Genomic DNA, 22,543 nt, shown 5'->3' on the forward strand with positions numbered 1-22,543 from the left:
CTTGCGCCGGCAAAATGGAAAAGTACCAGATATTTTTGTAGTATCGATATTTTGTGTGATGTTTCATAGAATGCCTTGAGAATGCAAAGCTTAGCCAGAAAATAAGATTTCAGGGACATGTTCATTTAACATGGAGGTAAATTGGCAAGCTGGCATTGGTTTTGTAGTTAATTGCCAGAAGTTACTAGATTTGGTGACATTTTGGTCTGGTACCTGTTTTAACTGTAGTTGTAACCACATAGCCCAAATGCCTTCCACTAATTTAGAGAATGGAAGGTACTATAAATCTCCCAGCAGCCAGGGAAAACTAGAGCATCAATTTCCGTTTTTAGTTCGGAGTACTGGGAGATCCCTTTAAGAGCTTCACTTAGTTAGATGTGCTATGCATTGTGATTGTGTTTAACATTCTTAGTAGTTTGAAGTGGTAACTACCGATTCTGCTCTGTCATACTAAGAAGGGCTGTGTGGGTACTTTCATGGAAAGTTTCAGAATTTGTAATTTGTTTCTTTTGGGAAAATAAATTTTATCAAGCTATGATCGGTTCTATGTGTATTCAGTCCATTATGAACCCATGTGCACATAACAGTTTGGCATTTAGACATTATATTATTCTGTACCAATAAATACCAAATTAAAATTAGGAGCATTATTTATTTTTGTCATTTCATGTTCTTTTTCCTTTCATTTCATTCATATGGGGTAAATTTGTTTATTTCATTATTGCATTTAATTTTAAGAAAATATTTCTGATAAAGTTCTAGTGTACATTTGTTCCATTTATCTAATGAAATAAAATATTGAATAAGATAGCATATCATCTGATTATTTGCAACATTATCCTTATACTTCCTTTTGCCCAGAAATTAATTACCGAGTCGATTGAACAATGAATACTAGTAATTTAAATCCCCATACTGCTTACATTGGACACTTTTCTCAAATAGGGATGACGGAAATTATGACTACAAATTCTTATTTAATTTGCCTCCAGACAGGCAGCAAACTCTGTACCATTCGTTATTATAGTACTGTAATACTTTATGAATTTTTACATATTTATTAAATTTCTAAGAAACTAGCAAAAATCACAACTTGGTGGTTTATTTCTGAAATTTTGTACAGAACTTGTTAATAAAAATTGCAAATTGGTTGTGTAAGAGTGTATGAATTTTTATGTATGTAGAATACATACATACTTTTTCTTTAAAACTGCTGCAGCATGTTTTCATGTCATATATATACGTAGCATAAACGTAAATCGGCTCTCTCTCATAAAGTCCTGCAACCCTACTTATAGCTGAGCAGTTAGAGTACTAATATAATAGATAAATAATTAAAATGTAGTTCATCTAGGTTTGAACTCAATTGAAATGGGAAGGCTGCATGGGTGACTTTTGTTTTCCCCATGACTACAAGCCATTTTCCCTCGGAAAGTCTTCCATGGAGGCATTCCTCTCCTTGTGCTTTGTCGCCCACCAGCGGTAAAGTCGCTGAACACTGGTAGTTCGGTGCGAGCTTCGAATCCCGCGAACGGGCTGGCTGCATGGGTGTGTTTACATGGTTTTCCCCATGTGTAACGTGTATACGAGCCAGTTTCCCTTAGAAAGTCCTCCACGAAGGCAACCCTCTCCTTAGGCAGATAGCCCTAGTGTGCTTTGCCATAATTAAATACATCTTGTGCTTTGTCATATTCTAATAACTAGCTAATCATAAAGTCTTGCATTAAGCATCCCTTCCCAATAGCACATAATTCTGATGTGCTTTATTTTTGTGAAATAATTCAGTCTAAAATACACTGTGGGTCATTTAAATTGCTACATTATGAAGGTGGCATGCCTCAAATATCAAATTTGCATTAAAAATGCTCCAGCACGCATGCTCAAAGCATGTAGGAAAATGCAGAGCAGATGTATGGTTTGGGAATGGCATTTGAACTTTGGTTGTTTACATAAATTTGTGTTATGCATTGTGTAAGAAGAAATTCCGACAGCGTCATGCATTCGAATTCAACCACAGCCTACCAGGAGTTTAATTTATCATTTCGCAACATACCTACTTATTGTTAGTCTTGATTCCATGACTGTCGGTGTGATGGGGAATTGGTGGGTCTAAAAGGATCATGCTGGACATCAGCAGCCCTGGGTTATTAGCATCCAAGAGGAGATGGACATGTCCTTTTAACCCTGTGAGGTTGCACAACTCTGTCATGTACCCTTGGCCAGTAAATTTTCTTGTATGTACGATAACAAGTGTCTACACAGATAGTGTGACAGACAGTAGCATTACCGACTATTAGCTTTGCAGTCATTGCCTCGGCTACCCTTGACAGGGTAACAGAAACAAGACGTGCGTACTGTTGTGCTATGAACAGACTGGACGGAGGCGTGGGACTACAGTGTTATTTGCGGCAAATTCCAGTTTTGTGTACAGCATCATGATGTATGTATCCATGCATGGAGGCACTGAGGAGAATGAATGTTGACAGCTTGCATTCGTTATCACCATGTAGATATGGCATACTGGTATAGGGTGACATTGAATGCATATTTTGGTCATTTTTTGTTCATATAGTTGGTAATGTGGACAGCTGTTAATGTGGGGTTATCATGTCTGACAACTTGGGAGTCTAAGAGAAACTTTTCTGAGAAATAAGCTTCTTTTTTTTTCTACCATTGGAGGGTTCTAGCTGAAACATCTTGCCAGATCCTTCATCTGATTTTATACCGGTTTTACATTTCTGATGTGTTGAGGCCTTTGAGAAGTCGCATGGAATGGTGAAGCATCTATATCTGTCATTTAAGTTCAGGTTGACCCACTGCCCAGCCAGCTTACAACTTTTGCTGCTGCCAGAGGTATAACAAATTCAGTATTGAATTCTGCACATGGTGTACTCCAAACCACCTTCAAATTTAAGTATGTCTTACTCTCATTATACCAAATATGTATAATAAATAAGATTCTGCTATTTCCTTGCCTGAAGTAGCAGTTTTAATGGCCACCAGTTAGCTTGAGTAAACCTTTAATTAGGTGAAATATAATCAATCATGTCGAATGAAATCAACAACTTTTGATTGTAAAACTTTTTTTTTTTTTTTTTTTTTTTTTTAACTTTTATAGAAGCGATGGTCAGATCGGAGGTTATGGGACACATACCAGCCATTGCATTATTTTGTAAAGACCACTGTGCTGGCCTTAAAACAGTCATACGTCAGCAGTTAGTGCCTTACACAGTCAAACTTTTAACTGATGACCAGCTGCAGGTATATAGATCTATATGAAAAGTTATCTTACTAGCAAATCTTCAAAGTGCACAAGTAACTTCATGAGTTTAAAAAAAATTTTGAATTTTTTTCTCCTTTTAGGTTAGAGTAGTTGGTCAGTCATCTCTACTTGTTTTATTAGAAAATAACTTGATTGACAATTGTAAGTTTAATTTTTTCCCTTTTCTTTGATAATAAGTACTATATGCGTATTTTTAATTTAATGGTTTTGCATTGCAGCTCAGCTATCAGAGTGGATTTGTCCATTGATTTCACAATTGGCAACTTCAGAAAGTAACAATGAAGAACTAAGAGTTGAAGATGTTACAGTAAGTATTTTCTGTTTGCAGCATGCTATTATTTTTCTAGCCGGCATCAAGAAAACGAGGATTATACATATGACTGTTCCTTGAAAGACATGGGTAGTGAGATGTCTTGTATTCCCATCTCACTACCTTGTCTTTGACGGAAAAGCTTTAGAACTCTTCAGTGTATGGGGCAGTTGTGGATCGATACAACTCCTTAGTGCTTATTAGGTGCCATCAAATGGGCTGTGAAATGTCTAATATTTATACAGCATATCACAGCCACATTTGATGAGCATCTTTTTAAGGCTTATCATCGTATTTTATGGTGTGCTGATTCAAGTGAGTTAAATATTTTTGTGAAATTCTTTGATAAAATTTGGATGTGTTAGTTATCTTATTTTGCATGTTTCAGTTACATTGATCTTTTTATTTAACTTATTTGAGTAACAGCATTTTGAAAAAGGTCATATAAAGCAGTTATATTTTAATGAGACTTTCCAAATTAAAACTTTTCTAAAAATGTTTTAAATTAATGGTGTATTTTTAATTTAGTGTTATAGTAGGTCACATAATGTAAAATTTAAGCACTATAGATATGTATGGTTATGCTTTATGTTTAAATAATATATTTTTCCATACTATTGCAAAATATTCCAACTAAGCAACATAGTTTTTGATATTTTTCTGTATAAACGTAAATTGTTAATTATTATATTTCGTAATGTCAAGTTTTCAGATTTGAAAGTAGGGTATGTTTGTTCTCATTTATATTTTTAAAATTTATTGAAGTTTTAAATTTAATAAATGTGTTCTTTATGTTATTTAGAGGTATTAAAATTTCTGTGAAAGTTTAAACCTTATTAGATAAGATGTAAAGCATAGAACAAATGTTAACCCACTGGATATTATTTTTCTTCGTGCATGAAAAGGTTAACTTTTTGAGTATCAAAATATATTTGCTGTATTTGGTATATAAAAGGTTTTCTGTGGAGTATCTGTATTGTTGAGCTTTTAAATATTTAGACTTTCATGATTTTACCTTTTAGGTGATTTATGTATTTATAAAGCAATTTTTGCAATTAATTATTCAAGTATGAAATTTGAAGCTCCTTTAGCATTGTAAATAGTGTGAAAAATATAAAAATAATGGTTTACATAGACGTTTTCGGGAAAGCCTATTTAAAAAACAGCTACTTACCACCTTTTTAAAGGTTATTGTATGGGGAGAAAGCTGAAAATCTTCATAATCCATGTTTATAAGTGCCTCATATTCCTGATTTCCTCCCAAGTTTAACAGCTGCTTTAGACAGATTAAATAGCAATTTGCATTAACTGTAATAATTTAGAATGTATGTTTGTTACTATATTATTAGTTATTCATTTCTAGAGTAGTAATTTCCTTTTGCTGCTATTTATTGCATATTCTATATATCTTTTTATATGAAAAGTTTTAAAATATTGCTATATTTTCAGGGAAAACTAACATTTTTATTTATTCTTAAAAATGTAATTTTGTATTTACACATGTAACTTAAAAGCTGCTAATTTTTATGTTAGTAATTTGTCGCACTGTATATTGTACATATCATTTCATGCAGCTGTACTATTCTTGTGTATATGGACTTTTCCGTTAGCTCCTAGATTCAGAGTGGCAATTGAAATAAATGGCTAATCCAGACTCACAAGGTGGTTGTTATATGCTGTAATTTGGTCATATCACAGCTGCTTTGATGAGTGCGGATTATCCACATATCATCAAGAAATAAGTCTGTGTTTCTGCTCGTCAGAGTGGCTGTGATGTGTGTATTAGCTATTCATATCACAGCCAGCTTTGATGAGCGGAGCCTCTGACAGTTTCAACTGGAGATTTCTGCATTAAATTTTTTTTTAAATAGATTTTAAGGAAGTGTTATGTAAGAGAAACCTGTATATTTCATGTTATTTTCTGTATTTTCTTAAAGGTAATGTGCAAGATGATTCCACATGTAGGGAGAGAAATAACTGTAAAAATGTTTCTGGAACCTTTTGTGTCACTCTGTTGCAGTTCTACATTCACATTTCGAAAGGTACGAACAATTGTGTTTTCTGCGTACTTGCAAAAAAGTGCTTTTGAAATTATTTTTGTTTTTAAAAAGACAATAATTTTTTTTAGGTGTGTGCTTTAAATTTTGGCCAGATAAGCAAAGTTGTTGGAACTGAACTCACAGAGTTAAATTTGGTAATAAGATTTTGCTCCTCAACATTATTGTATCATAGCGTTTGAATAGGAAAACATGTAAAACTGTCCTTTTATACCTCTTTTAGCTTCCCTCCTTTCTTAATCTCGCTAACGATGAAGTCTGGGGCGTTCGGAAAGCATGTGCTGATGTCTTCGTTGACGTAGCAAGTGTGATTAATATACAAACAAGAAAAGAAGTACTTTCACACATATTTATTAATCTTTTGAGTGACAATTCTAGATTTGTAAGTACCTGAAGTAAGTTATTTACACGCTTATAGAAATAGTAAAAATGAATAATTTTTAATGTTGTGATAACATGAGCACATTATTATTTAAGAAAAAATTATGTATGGGTTGGAAAATTATGCTTGTATGGGTTGATCTGACCCATTTATAGAATTTCTTACATGCTATCTTTTGGATTTTAATTCCTGAATATATATGTTGTAGAATTCCTCTAAATGTTGCTTGTCTTCATTTCTAATAATTCAGTTCTGAAAATGTTGTTTCTATATTCCAGACTGATCACATTTTACTTTTAAGGGTTTGGTTGATCTGTATCTCTAACATGTATGGAAATGCATAAAAAACTTTTCTTCTGATTATAATAACGGTGAGAATGTTCCTATAAATTATATAGTATAGTACATAGTTCATTATCCTGCAAAAAAAAAAAAAAAAAAAAAATAATTCCTACCATTTTTCTTCTCCAAAGGAAAACTTTTTGTGTCTTATCTTGGCATCAGCTCTGAAGACCTATTTGCAGGGTTGCACATTACCTGGAGAACCGGAAAAAGTCGGAGAATTTGAAAACTGACCCAAAAAATTCGGGAATTGAAATATTTTATTAAAAAATGTGGAAAAATTTGGGAGTGTCATATGGCGATCCCCCCAAAAAAGCAATTTTTTTTTTGCCAACTTTGAAAATGATTACTTTGTTAGCCAATTATGTATTGCATGAGTATCATTCAGGCAGCTGGAATAGAACCAATTTGCAGCTTCAGTCAGATTGTCTTTTAGAAAGGCAAAGCAAGTTTCCCATAACCTCAAGAATCAAGAGACTGGCATACGCAGTGCATGTTGAATGGAAGAAAATACCTTCCCATTCTCATATAAAACAAAATAGTTACTAACTTTAGTTTTGAGTAACCTCGAGAATAGAGAGACTCGCATGTGCTGTGCATGTTGAACGAAAGAAAATACCTTTTCGTTTTCATATAAAACAAAATCGGTTTAATCCTAGTAATGGTTCACATGGTATTTGGCTGCAGTGCATGTTGAACGAAAGAAAATACCTTCCCGTTCTTATATAAAACAAAATCGGTTTAATCCTAGTAACGGTATACACTGGATTTTGCACCATTATGATGAGCAGTAAACGGGTGAATTTGGTCTTGGCAACAGTTTTTCAAAATCATGCCAAGGCTGCAGTGTATACTGGGATTTTACCACAAAATCTTTTATACCCTTTTTTCCTTTTATAAATGCCTTGTTTGTCATTTTGCAGTGAAATAAAAAAATAGTTAGTCATCTAGGCGAACCATTTAATGTAACTATTTGCCAAAAATTCATTATTGTTATTCAGTTTTTAAGGAATATATTTAATCACATTTTTCATATCATTTAATGTTGCTTCTTTCCTCTAAAATTATTAGTTAATAAACATTCAAATGTCAGTCAATTTTCTCTGGCATAATCCTGAAACTAATTCTAGCAGTATGATGATATACTATCACAAAATTTAATGCACATATTTTTTGCTTATGTATGCTGCTAAATAAATGTGAAATACCTGAATTTATTTTAAAATATTAAATAAATTGCTTTCGTTTAGCTGCAGAAAGGGACTTTTTTTAATCCACATTAGACAGGTTCTAATCTCAATATTTAGTGGAGAAAACAACTACTATAGTTATAATAGTTATTCTTTGGGGAATCATGCAATTGGCAAATTTTTATCTTTTCAAGGAGTACCATAATTAATTTACTTTTAACACAGCCAACACGTACCACGCGGATAGACTGGAATTTTCTTAAAACACACACATAGAAAAGTCATTCTCCTGTTTGAGTGGCAACCCTGTATTTAGAAGTTGTATTCAGATCAATTTTAACTGTGTTCTTGTCACTCTTAGGGATGCAGAATAACGAAACCTTGCCAAGAACCATAAAACACAAAGGCTGGTGCATCAGAGCAGATATTTTTCACTTTTACCCCCACTTCTTGACCTCTATGTCTTCGACATAACTGGAAGATAGGCTTTGTCACTGGAAATCAGTTTTAGTGGAATTAAAACCAGAAGACTTATTTTTTTAATGTATTACCCACATGAAAAACACTGGATTGCACCATGAAACTTTATAGTTAGTGTTGATATATCAAGTTAAAAGGGAAAGTGTAAATATTGTAAAGAAATTATTTTCATAGCTTCCAACTTTCCCAGTTTTTCGTCACGTCTCCCAATGGACTGCCGAATCTCATAATTTGACTTTTATTTTTTCTAAGAAAAATATTTCTCAGCAATAAATAAAATTTATTGAGTGTATAAAACTTAAATTAGATAAATTCCATTCTCCCCACCTGTAAATGATTTTTGGAATAATCTATATTAAATTTTATTTGATCAGAGGTTTCATGCTGTAGACATTTCTACAGTTTTAATCAATTAATATTTGTTTTAAAATTTATATCAATATGTGGGCATTATTAAGTGTATCCACAAAAATTAATTAAGACTGCGCAAAAAATAGTATGTTGATTAATTATTGATTTATTTTTATCATGTTTAAAAGTAATTTGATAAATAAAAGCCTTTCTTTATTACCCAGGACTTTTTCAACATATAAGTGTTTAAAATTTAGAATATCCAAAATAATGCTAATATTTTTCTGTCGTAATAGAATTACACATAGTTGAATAATCTGAACCATGCTTAATAAAGTGAATTGAAATGTAGTTTGAAAAGCTATGAGTTTTCAAGAAAGAATCTCTTGGTTTTTAAGATGTCAAGGTTGGCAGCTATGTGTTTTATTCCTGTATAATTTATGGGTCAAATTTTTATTTTGTATCATTTTCTATGAAGATAAAAACCTTAAGCCTTGATTTTCTAATTTATATATAAAAATTTCTTAAAGCTTCGATACTTTGAGGAAACAAATTTTCTTAGATGCATCAAGTTAAGAATTATTAAGCACTGTCCTTTTTTAAATGAGTATTATTTCTTATTTAGAATGTATTTTCTAACTAGAATTTTAATTTTTAGGTAAAGAACGCTGCCTACCGATCTTTGGGAGGATTTATTTCTACTTTTGCTGATCCTTTAAAATCAGGCATGAAGTATGAAAATGGTTCTTGCATTCATCTGTGTATGGAAAATGGTACTGGAGAGCATCTTGATAGTTTGGGCGAAAGTGAGAAAGAAAATGAAAATAAAAGCTTAAATAATAGTAATAATAATTCACATCAAGGTGAAGTAAAAACTGATGATTCTGTTACAGAGAAAAGTAATTTGGAGGCTTCAGCGAACAATTGTTTTGACTCTAATGTAATTAATCAAAATAATTCTTCAGAGAAGAGTAAAGAAACTCTGAACAATACCGATGTTAACACTGATACACAAGACACTTGCATCTTAAATAGCAATAGTATTAGAACTGGGAAAGTAGCATGCCATTTTGTCCAGACTGTTCATAATGATTTAGGAAATAAACCAGACAAGGATTCTTACAAAACTGATGAAAAAGAGACGGATGATGTTTTTAGGAACAAAACAAATGAAATGAATTTATCTTCAAGTTTAGAAGAAAAAGACATTAAAAAAATGAACAGCTCATGTGCAGCAGATGCAGTACAAGCTGATATCATTTCTCATCACAGTAATGAAAATGTGTATAATAATTTCCAGTTTTGGAGAATACCCTTACCTGAGATTGAAATAAATTTTGAAATTGAGAGTAAGGTACCTACAAACAGTAACAATCAGTGTTTTGGAATAAATAGAGTATGTCAAAAGAATTTGTACAAAGAATCTATATTCACAGATGGTGTAAATTTTGATTCAAGTAAATCGGTCATAAGGTAAGATAGTGTGCTATTCATGTTAAGAATTTAATGAATATGAGTATTAATTGTATTCAAATTGTGGAATATTTTAAATTTTAGCTATTTATATTCATGTGTGGAATTGCATACATGAAGGATTAAATGATATTTCTCTTGTTATTCCCATGTTCTGACTTCTAAATTGGGCAACATCTTTTGTGCATTTTTTTTTTTTTTTGAATAGTTTCAAAAATATGTTTGTATGACATTTTTTTATATTATAAAGTTTTTGTTAGGATTCAACAGCATAAAAATGTGAATTTTTTTAAAGTCATAATTTAATATAATTTAATAATTTATCATGTATTTGTTCGATGGGGCATTGGATTAAAAGAGTATTCAAGTTTTAAAATGCATTCTCCCTCTCCCACTCCAGGTTCTCTGCATTGTATTTCAGCAAAAATTATTGTAAACAACCCTCTGCTTTTTTTTTTTTTTTTCGCTTGCGACAGATTGCAATAAAATCTTTATGCAGCAAATGATGTTTTACACAATATAATGATTGCATAATAATTTGAGCTATTATTCTTGAAGCTGTGTCATAATGTAAAGAGGTGTAAACACTTATTTAGTCCTTTAACTACTGATTATTAACTATACTGCTCCCAACATTGTTTACATGCTTCTCATTTCTTTCCTCTATTTTAATTCTCAATTTTTCTGTAACTTAATGTTTTGTTATCTGTACCCAAAGATTGTGTGTGTGTGCCCGGGGGGGGGTGCTGCTTGAAATTGCTTGGTTTACTTGTAAAAGAGCAAGACTGTTTCCTCATCAAGATTTGCCATTGAAGTCATTAGCGCATTACTGTTGTGTAGGTGATAGTAAAATTGTTTAAAAACATTATATATTGATTTCTTCAGAGAGCAGGCCATCACAGCCATTCGGGTATTCACAAGCTTAAAAAATAAAGTAATAATAATAGTAATTTTATCTAAGCCATGAATTGCAGGAAATGCTTCTGAAGTAATAAAATTCTGTTCATTTTCTATGTTGCTTTTATTATACTGCCCATTTCTGTTATTATTTCTGTGCATTTTCCCTTTTGATGTAACTTCCTATTTTCAGACATATTTGATCAAGTGGTTGTGTGATAGAAATTATATTTAACTTATATTAAATTATATTTAATATTTTAACTGGTGTGCCCTTGTATTATAAATAGTATTTTTTCCAAAGATAGTTTTGAGTACTTTTAACTTTCTTGCTTCCTGGGTTGTTGTGATGTATGTTTCCATCCGTATCAGATGTGATACTGGAGCAAAGTGGTATTGATGTTCCACTATACTGGACCACCATAGTATATACTGAATGTTCACTTTAAATTCTTAAAAGCAGATTATACTGCCATGAAACATAATGGAACGTCTTCAATGTTGTTAGGAAAACTTCTATACTCCTTAAGAAAGTGCGATGCTGAAGAATATATTTTTGTTCAGGATTTACGTTATGTTATATTACATTAATAGAAATATTATTAATGTATATATAAATCAGTAATATAATATTTTGTTTTTATTTTAAAGTTTTTTTTGTGAGTCATTATTTCTGTTTGTACATAAAGATTAATTTTAAAAATTCCAGTAACTTAATATAAAAGAGCTCCTAATTAGGTCCTCCACAATTATAAAAAGTGCTTGGGCATACTTTGTTGCAAAAGCCATGGACCCAAGGGGGAAATTCTCTTTGCTCTGGATGGAAATGTTGCTTATGTAAATGTGCTTATGTAAATACAGATGTTGAGTAGAATTTTTCTCCAGTGGTGTAAAATTTGTGCATTAAAAAAAAAAAATATTATTATCTAAAGGGTATCAAATTACAAAAAAAAAAGCTTAATATTTATTTATTTACTTTATTAAACATTTCTTTCAATCTAAGTTGTTTAAGTTGCTTCATTTTTTTGTGCTAATACTTTCTCTTTAATTCTATAAACAGACATAATTTCTTGTTCAGTTACAAAGTTCCACTGCTCAAGTCCTGTAATTGCTGTGTCGAAAATACCGACTAACTTGTCAATCGAAATTTTTTCATTTTCAGTAACCTCTCTGTCACTTTCTTCACTATCGAAAGCAGTATTTTCTGGATCTAGAACCATACTACAGATTTCGCTGTCTGTTGATTGATGATTGGGTTATTGTCGTTGCAATGAAAAATTTCTGTTATGTCATCTTCATTCATCTGCAACATTAACTGAAATGTCTTAGAATTGGTAAAGATAATTTTAGTCTAGCTTATACCATCTGTTATACATGAAATGCACATGCATAAACTGTACAAAAAAATGTTTGTGGCTTTGAGGTCCGGATTACAGACTTTGTACTGTATTAAACATTCTAAAACAATTTTCTTTTAATTTACTCATAAGGACATTATTTGAGTATACTTGTAGTATACTCATTTAGCATACTCAAATCTCAACCCCTCAAATACAGAGCCAAGCTTGTTGACCATTACACCATGAAGGCATGCTAAGAAGGAGGGAGAAATACCTTAGACTAAATAACATTTTTATTAGGACAGAGAATTTTGCAAAGCTCTGTTGTCATTTTTAAAACAGATCGGATAAATGAATTAGTAACTTGAATCGCAGAACTACATTAGTGGATTTCAAAATTTATGAATAATTAATTGCCTTAAATTGTTTTTATTGATGATGAAATATGATGTATAAAAAATGCTCATTAGAAGAAATTTAAAGATGGTTGTAATTTTTTTAATAAGTACATTTGTCCTTACAGTTCTAGACAGTCATCTCTGTCGAGGATGAAAGTTGAGGATACTCTTGCTATTTCTAATAACTCACAGAATTCTATAGTAGATTCAGCAGAGCAGAGTTGGATAGCAAGTTCTCTTATCCAGAATTCTGTGGAAGATCTTGATGAACTGTTAAGTAAGTATAATATTATAATTAAAAATAAAATTCTTGTGTTTAATGAGATTTTCAGAACAAACACAGAAGTCTGAATAAAATAGCCATAAAATTCCCAAACAACATGTAGTAGGCAAAATTGTGTTCTCTGTCTGTTGAAAGTATACATTAAACTGCAAAATTGTTAAATCTTTAAAGAAATCTATTCTTTCAGAATTAAACCGAGATGAGAGCCGGGAAATGAAATAAATATATCTATGTATTTGGAAGAATACTCCATTATATAGTATATATATATTTTTGGTGTCCTTTAGAGAAAAGAGATAACTACCGAAATCAAAAATATATATTTTATTGTATTGGATTTCCGAATAACTGTGTCCAGTTTGTTAAATACTTCAGTTGAAAAGGAACTATGAATATGTTTAAAACACTGTATGTAAATAAGATTATTAGGAGGGGGAGCTGGTTCATATTTTAGCTTTTGAAGGATAAGATACTTTTATATTCTAAAAAATAATATTACGATACAAGTAGTATAATTTGAGGATAAGAAGAAGTAAATTTGTCTGGAAGCAGGTAGAGATCCTATTATTGCATTTTCTGTTCTCTGTCCTTGGGCTCTGTAATTTGGCTATGTGAAGCTTTTCACACATAAATATAAGAAAAACTCTGCAGCAAGCTTCTTTTCATGTCAAATGTTTGTTGTACTTCAAAATAATTATTGTATTGTAATTGCTTGTGGTTTGAAATCTCCAAAAAAATGTGTGCATTTTTATAATGACAGTATTTTTATTAAATGATTACTTTTAAAATCTGTCCCAAATTTAATTTTTCTTCAGAATTGCTAAACATCAAGTTGTTTTTTTTATGCTATATAAGTAATATTCATTGGTAATGAATAAAAATACCTTTCTAGTGCCTTCATGTTTGTCAGACTTTATTGAATTCGATTATCAGAGAAGGTAAACTACAGAAATAATATATATGACATTTTCTTGTGAAAATATTTTTGCAGTACATAATTAAAAGTTTTGCTTTAAAGTTTATCAATTTAATGAGATTTGTTTTCATAATTAATTTTTTATTTCAGGGAGGAAACTAACCAAAAAAAGCTCAAAGTCTATTTTAAAAGAAATGACTGTTTATGATCAGGTAAGCAGAAATTGTTAGGTATCTTTTTTATTTTACATGTAGGTTAACCATGTGCTTATTAATATACTAAAAACTTGTGACTTAATGTAGGATTTTTGGAAAAATGACTGTGAGCTTCATTTCCCTAATTGTTGATTCTAGACATATATTTTCAGTAATAATTTTCTAGAACTTCATTAACTGACAGAACAGGCAAATTAAGCATTTGGCTAACAGTCTAGAGATGTGCAGGGCTAGGTGGGACATTTTGAGAAGCGAGATTCTAATGGCATTGGTTTAAACTGGAGGGTTCCCAGAAAAGCCAGCATTGCTGGAGGTGATGTTCTGTTTAACCAAGCAAACAGCATCCTGGCTACGCAGGACATTTTGAAACTTTGACCAGCATGTTCCATTTGCAGCTGTGTCCCGCATAGAGATCCACCAATCAAGACGAAAGTTCTCCTTCTGGACGATCACAGGTAATTTCCAGTATGGCGAACAGTGTATTTTGACCGTCGATGATAGAGATGAAGCTGATTTTATTAAAAAAAATACAGGAAAAATATATATTCACCAAACACACACTATTCGTGCAAAAAAAAAAAAAAAAAAGTTAATTGAATTTTAAATGAAATTGAAATACAAATAAATGATTAACCACCGCTGCGAACCAATCCACATCATCATTCTGAGAGCACATGCAAATCAAGTGCAAGCATCAAAATCCGTGAAAAAATATATAATTCCGAAAAATTTTTGAATCTGAAAAATTTATAAAAATGCAGGGGAAAAATATATATTTACATGCTGTGTTTTTATAATATCATTTAAGTCATTTTTTAAATGTTTATATACTGATTAAATTCCTAATTGAGGAAATTTTAGAGTAGATAGTTTAAAACATTTTTGTACTTTTGATGATTTGTTTACAAATTTTTCATGGCCAAATTTGTTTCATATTGACTCATAGCATAACCTGTAGAAGTGTTATCATTGTTATATGTTTATGTAATTTGTTTTTATTAGACCTTGAGGTGATTAATTTTTTAAATTCTGTTTATATATGCATGACTTTGCTTTTTTACAAATTACTTATCAATTAAATTGTGTACTGCATCATCAGCGACATACTGTAAACATAAAAGGTGCATAAAAACGAAAATGTAGCTTATGCAATAATAATCATTAAATTTGAATTTAATTTTTGTAACTAATAAAATGCCTTTCAGATTATAAATACAATTATTTTTATTGTAAATACATATTGAAACGTTTGAAATTTATGGATTTATTATTATGCAAGATAAAAAAAACATTTGTATGTACATTCATAAATATAAATCTTATTAATTGCATCAATACTAATAAACTTACATCAGCAACTTTTAACTAAAATAAAAATGTACACTGCCAAAAATTTTTATTCTAATTCATCTAATGGTCATGTAATTGATAGCAACACTACCCATCATTTCTCTTCATATTATCGTGGCTATGGAGTTGAAAAATAATTGAGCATAGACATGAAAGAGTGTACATGTACGTTTTGTTTTTGGGATAATACATAATTCTATATGAATAACAAGAAATTTTAACAGCTGTACATTTATAAAACATTTGATCACTTAGGACACACAGCGCATATCTGATTATCACTTTGATGTCTGTTTGTGCTTTCCACTACTTTTCCGTTATCTTCCATAAATAACAAACAAGTTTTTTAGCCATAAAAGATACAACATCCAAGAATCTTCTTCACCTCTTTTCTGATCACCAAACTTCTCAAAAGAGCTTTGCCATGCAAAAATAATCCCTTTTTTAGCCCTTTTTTAGAAAAATGTTGATACAATTTTCCCAAAAATTTTGTATTTTTAATACTTTTATGATTTAAAATAAATTATAAATAATTGTCAAAAGTCAACATGTGTTAAGAATGAATGCAGAAAATTATTCTGAATTTTAATAATCATGAATTGAATTTTTGTGTTTATACAGAAAATGTTAAAGAAAGAAATTTGATATGAAAGATGCAGAACAATTATAGTTTAAATTAGAAACAGTGTGGTCTTTGAAGCATGGTATCACACAAAAAAGCTGGTTTCAGTTTGAGAAAAAAATAGCATGTTTCTGCAAGATTTTTTTAACGAAGTCCTAAAAAAAAAGGAATATACAAGCTTCAATCCATATTTCCCCACCGAATTACTAAATTGATGCCCTTGACAGAGATAAAAATAGCCTCATACGCCGTTGGACAGGTGTGTGGGTGCTAAGATGGAAGTGGTATGACATAAAACTCGTGTATTCTCATAATAGAGCATTGTGAAGGGTACCAGCATAGCTGGAGGGATTGCAAGTTTATTTGAAATAAATAAATAAAAAGTCTGTCATAAACCATGAGTAATAAGTTAATGTGATAATTATTTCCAAGGAAAAAGTTAAGTTGGTATAACTAGGGAGCGTTAAATGGCCCCATGTCTCAAAGGTGATATGTCCTTACAAACATCCATGACTTAGAATCAAACCTTGGCTCTGAGGCTATTGCAATCAGTTCTTCCACCATGCTAAGAAGGTCGCTTTTAAGAAAAGTGATTGGTTGTCGATTGGTATTCAGTGTTGTATGTGTGAATGATTATATAAAAATAACAGCTTTTTTATATATTCCGCATAGGTTTTAATAATTGGAAATAAAGTTGTATTTCTTTACGACAAAATGGACTTAAATATATGCTTAATAATATTTATTATCATTGCTATAAATGACAATTACAGAGTGATGTTTTCTGGAAGGAGTAGTTATTGATTATATTAGTTTCTTAAATCTGTTTTAAGGCTTAAAATGTCGTTGAACCAAACAGTTATTTCACACTTGTGATACTTTTTTTCTTTAAAAGTAAATGTTGTTTTAATAACAAACTCTATTATATTATCAGTTTCTAAATTTGAAAATAGCTAACTTCTAGCTTATTGTTAACTAGCATATTAATGGAATTTAAAAAATCATGTTTAATATGAATTTGGCCAATAAATCAAATGTCGAGGAAAACCAATGAAATAAATACCAGCCATGGATAAAAAATTGCGTAAACTATTTATTAAAGTGTAACACTATTTATTACCTTACGCGAATCTGGGATACATCTGTAGTTTTTCACTAGTTCCATACTGCCATATACTAGGTGTTGTGACTTTATTTTTGATTAAGAAAACAATTTTTGTAGGGAGCTTTGTGTTTATTAAATGATTAAGGGTATTATATTAATAAAGCAGTGAATTAGACTTAAAGCTCTTTTGGTAAATAAATATCAGCTTAAGATATTTATTTATAAAGTTTTTGGTGCTTACTTCCTTACCTTCAATGGTTATGAGATCAGACAATTCTTTCTTCCCAAATATGTTTCTTCCCAGATATGCAACATCTGTCACTTATAAATTTGTAATGTAGTAGAGACATTTAGGTTGTATTTTTTTGAGGGGGAAGCAGATTTGAAAAATGAGCAACGCCTTCTCCGGGAATCGAATCACAGTCCTCTAGAATAATACGTGCCCAGCCTGCAGACCACCACAACACGAAGGTGGGAGAGATACCTTATATACTCCCTCTTTTAAAGGGCAACTGGTGTTTTTAGGAGACCCAATCGCCAAATCCTGGGCGTGGAGAATCATCATCCACCACCCTTTTAGTTTGTGTGCCAGAGACATTAGTTTTTTTTATTTATTTATTAAACCAGGAGATTTTGAAAAGTGAGCAACAGCTTCACCAGGAATTGAACCATGGACCTCTGGAATACGCTTCCAGTGTGCAGATCACCACACCAAGAAGGCGGGAGAAATACCCTATTACCTTATAATGCGAGCTATATTCATTTGCGTCCAGTGCAGTGTGTAACTAGAATGCGAGCTGAGCTCCTTGATGACCATCAAAAGATTAATATTTTGCTATTAAAAGCACAAGCATTTTATTTATTATATATTGCGGGCTTTAAAGGGCAACCAAAATTTTTTGGAAAATTTAAATTATTAAATTTTATGTTGCCATAAAGTAGATTAAATAATTCATTTTTTTAATCTTGTGCATTTTATTTCATCATTTCCCTCCTTTAGTTTCATCCATTGTTTTGGGGGGGGGACAAAACCTTAACCTGATTTATGAGGAAGAAGTATTTTTTTAAATACTTAACATACTTTTTATTGTGTGGTTTTTCCCTTCAAATAATCTGTATATTACCTTGAGCTCGTCAACATAGACCAGGCTTACCATAAGGAGGTTTTTAATGTATTTTCAAATTTCTAAAATACACTTCCCAGAAATAAAGCAGGAAAACTAATTTAAAACAAACATAAAGTTTTTCATTATAACCATGCATTAATCATATTAGTTTAAGAAAGTTATCCTAGAAATATATTTTTAAGGAAATAACGAAAGTTCAGCAATATTAATTTTTCTCTTATGAATTTAGGAGTGATTGTATATAAATGGAATTCTGGATTTTATTTTCTTGCATTAAGAATTGTTATAATTGTAAAATATAGACTATGATCAAAAATCTTTTTCATATTCGGTTTTAGATACATAAATCTGAAACTTGGACTGGAGTATTCGGACTGAAAGAAGACACCAAAAACACAATATTAAAGCAACTAATTAGACCTGTGTCTACTTTCTTCCTTGGATCCGTTACTGAATGTTTCTTTAATTATACAAGTGATATGTCAGAATAGAGAACAGTAGTAGCTTAGATGTTGCACAGACTGAAATCTTATTTATTCTCATTGTGCAAAAGTACAAAGATTTTGGAGCTGGTGACTGTCATTAAAAACATTTTATGGTCTCTTAACATTTATTAATACATGCTGCAATACCAAGTCTAATACTTGAATGGGTTACACAAAAAGCCATTGTCTACATAAAATATTTTGCTTTTCATAGTAACTTTTCATATGTTAGCAAAGAAAGATATAATGCAAGTGAGGATGCAATCACATCTACATTTTATAAATAAATCTGCAACTCTTATTTGATTATTCAGAATATTAAATAAAGATTCATTATATTTTTTATTAAGATTTCAGGTAAGAAGTTACTTTCACTTTTAAAAGAAAAAAAAAATCTGTGCACCACCTGAAAAATGCATTTAGCGAGCACTTTGCATTTTTGTTTCTCATGCACCCAAGAAGGAAACTTCAAATTACACTGTTTTAAAACGTTAAGGAAAATGCACATTTTTATTACTAGTAACAAAAATCGTATATATCATCATAACTCCAATTTTCTTAATTTTATTTTCTTTAAATTGTGGCAAATTGTCATTTAATCAATGTTTCCAATGTGAATATATTATGTTGAATGTTACATTAAATAAGTAAAAATTTACCTTATGAAATTTTCTTTTTTACACCATTTTGTTTATTCCACTGAAAAAAAAAATTCATAAATTTCTTTTCAAAATACAATGATATAAAATTAATATGTGTTAAAAAAATGCTACTTTTTGTGGTTATGAATATCTTGTCTGAAGTTTTATGTTGACAGGTAGGTTCTGGGGTTACAATAGATTAAGGAAGTGGAATCATGAAAATATTACTTTGAACATTAATAATCAGTTTTGTGTATTTACTGAGGCACTTTCTTCGAATGTAATTGCATTAAAATCTGAGTAATTATTTTTGATGATGTACTTAAGGAAATCTTACCAGAGCAAGGTCTTGTCCATTTGTAACAGTGATAAATAAGCATCTTTTTGTGAAAATATTTTCTAAACTCCATGTGGTAATTTTGAGTGGTATATTTTAACTTTTAGGATATAGTTCCTCCTGAGCTTTTATCAAGATTTATTGATGCTGGGGATTCCTCTTTCCTGACACGAGATATAAATAAACATCAGGAAGATGAGAAAGCTGGATTCTGTGCTTACAGTTTTCCTGCTGTGGCATATACTTTAGGGAGAAAATACTGGCCTTGTGTCAAAACTATGTATCAGAAACTTGCTCGAGATTTAAAGGTAAGTCATGGGTATTATTTCTGTTATAGAAATTATATTCTCTGTTTTTAAATCTCCTAAGTTTTAGAATAATAGCATGTTACTTTGTTAGATTTTGTGCAACAATGGTTTTAGTCTCTTCATGTCTTATAAGTTGCTTTGCATGGAGAACTATGAAGAAATTGATCATTGCTTTGAATTGGGAATTCTGAAAAAATTGAAAAGTAGTAAAAAGTGCACATAGCTGCTTAATCTAACTGAAAACAGAATTCACCCATACTGTGTGAAAATTAGGCTAGTGCTTTTGCACACATGATGTTACTGTATTTTTCCCTTCTGACTCCATACTGGTTTTCAATTTTTCATTCTTTTTGCATTAGCATTGTGTCAAAAGACATCTTAATTATATTCACGCTTTGAACTTTATAATTGCTATCTACTATGCTAAACTACAATTCTTTTTTAATCTATTGAACCTTTCATTAATGGCTACAAAGATACCTGGTATGAAACCTCTCCAGTTTCATTTTTCAACCTCCCAAGTATAAGCTTAGTTTTCTAACACACAGTGTGCTGATCTGCTGGGCAGTTCTTCACTCTTACTCGATTATCACACCATAATTTCAATATTGTTATATGTACAGTAATGGTGTGGCACATTTTTCTTTTCTTACTGGATACAGAAGAATCAGTATTTGTTAGATGATGTACTTTTTAAACATAACCAAAACTCTTAAATTCATCGATTTGTTCACAGAAAAGTGTAGATGAAATTATGCATTGAAGATGTCCTTACTTACCATTGTTAGTTATGACACTAATAAATGAATTGGAAATGATCTGCATGATCTGATACAAATTAATTGGAGGAGAGAACTGCCTAACTTTGATTTCATGTAAATCAAGGTAGTATAAGTAAGGGTATTACTGTAATGTTAATGTAAATTAAAAATATATTCATTAAGTGAGATTGTTGCATTCTTTCTGAAGATGTATTCCTATTTTTCTGCAGTTTGAAATTGAGAAAGAAGCCTTTATAATTTTTTAGAACTCGTTCATAATTTTATTTGTTACAGTGGACTGTTCGTGGAACAATAGCATCCTGTTTGCATGAGCTAGCCGAGATTCTTGGAAAAGATATAGTTGTTTCTGATTTATTGCCAATTTTCTTAGAATTGCTCAAAGATGTAGATGAAGTACGAATAAGAATTGTTTCGCACCTGCCAGATTTCTTAAAGGTAAAAATTTGCCACTTTATGTGAGTGATTACATTTTGAATAATTTGTAATAGATTTTCTTAACATTTAAGTTCTGAATTTTAATTTACTTAATTCATTAAAGGTTTTGTTACCCTCTGCAGCACCTTGATGCTTCTGAAAGAACACAGTTCCTTCCATTAATAGAAGAATTCACAAAAATGGACAATGATAAAAATTGGAGGTTTCGGTATGCTGTGGCAGAGTATGTATTTTTGTTTCACTCGAACTGCATATTAAAATTTTGTTTTGAAAGTCACTAATAAATGATATATAGTACCATATTTCTTTGTGTCATCAATAGATAATGTTTCAGAATTTTTAGGAAATCTTTCACCTGTTTAAAGTGTAATCCGTGTAACAAATTTAGAAGTTTGCAAGAAGTGTTATTTCTTTAGTAAGTGAAAGCAAAGAAATGTGTATGCACATTCATATAATTTTTATGGAATTTTTTCCCAAAACTCAAGAGATTTCTTATGATGCCAATTACACATTACTTTGTCATCATTTCATTTTATGATCATAATTATGGATTTAGTTTGCTGTGATCTCTTTTTGAGCAAGAATTTTTAAGTGTTAAGGCTTGCATAGAATCATTATATTTTTATTACCTTGTTAATTATTGCTTAGTTTTACAATTGTGGTAAAATTTACATAATTTTTTTTAATGAAGACCTGTTAAAATATACATTTTTAACACGTCATAGGAAATTTTGTTTCCCATATTAATTAATGTAATCTGAAATAAGCCTAGCTACATCATCTGCTAGTGCAGTCTGTTATATGTACTACAGTGAACAGTAAAAGATTACAAATACTTGCAAAATAACTTTTGATCATTTAATAAATACATAACATACATATTTCGAAAATACGAAGATTATCAATGTTATTACTAAAGTAATGCATTTATATTTTGCTGATATAATGTGCATATAGCAATGACAAGTTTTAAATAAACTTATCCAGCCTGAACTAATGCATGTGCCATACTGTATTTCTTCCACTCCATATCATCACCATAGTGTATTTCTTCCACTCCATATCTCACTTCTTATAAAAATGTATTGACTGTTGTATTAGTAGTTTTAATTTTATTATTGTTACTTTTGTGTGACCATACGTGCATGTAATTTTTATTTATTTATTTATTTATTTATTTTTGCCTTTCTTTTAATAGTTAATTTTTGCAATAAAATAGTACATTTTGGATAAATTATGCATTTAAAGAAATAATTTAAGTGCTTTTTTAATATTAAATTTTACATAAGTATTGGGTACAAATTTGAACTAAATAGCATTGTGGACTTATACTGATTCATGAACATGACAGTAAATGTCTGCAGAATGAAACTTCTTGGTAATGAACTCAAAACATTTTCCTGACCATATCATTAACAGCATGCTATTATAATT

General features: G+C 30.7%; 1 protein-coding gene across 3 annotated transcripts in view; it reads left to right on the forward strand.

Annotated features, from left to right (window-relative positions):
* The window catches only part of LOC118193181 (serine/threonine-protein phosphatase 4 regulatory subunit 1-like), a 209,080-nt gene that overhangs the window by 158,178 nt on the left and 28,359 nt on the right, over window positions 1-22,543 (forward strand). For all 3 annotated transcript variants that reach the window (XM_085819284.1, XM_035364230.2, XM_035364229.2), the window contains 12 exons: window positions 3,119-3,261; window positions 3,364-3,424; window positions 3,502-3,590; window positions 5,531-5,635; window positions 5,722-5,787; window positions 5,874-6,032; window positions 9,054-9,868; window positions 12,629-12,780; window positions 13,853-13,914; window positions 19,692-19,892; window positions 20,948-21,109; window positions 21,232-21,332. In XM_085819284.1, coding sequence (XP_085675410.1) covers window positions 3,119-3,261; window positions 3,364-3,424; window positions 3,502-3,590; window positions 5,531-5,635; window positions 5,722-5,787; window positions 5,874-6,032; window positions 9,054-9,868; window positions 12,629-12,780; window positions 13,853-13,914; window positions 19,692-19,892; window positions 20,948-21,109; window positions 21,232-21,332 — 2,116 coding nt within the window. The remainder of the gene's footprint in view (window positions 1-3,118; window positions 3,262-3,363; window positions 3,425-3,501; window positions 3,591-5,530; window positions 5,636-5,721; window positions 5,788-5,873; window positions 6,033-9,053; window positions 9,869-12,628; window positions 12,781-13,852; window positions 13,915-19,691; window positions 19,893-20,947; window positions 21,110-21,231; window positions 21,333-22,543) is intronic.

Source organism: Stegodyphus dumicola, chromosome 6 (assembly GCF_044657685.1).
Source record: "Stegodyphus dumicola isolate Sdum_Otavi_A_Nest chromosome 6, ASM4465768v1".
Taxonomy (NCBI): Eukaryota; Metazoa; Arthropoda; class Arachnida; order Araneae; family Eresidae; genus Stegodyphus; species Stegodyphus dumicola.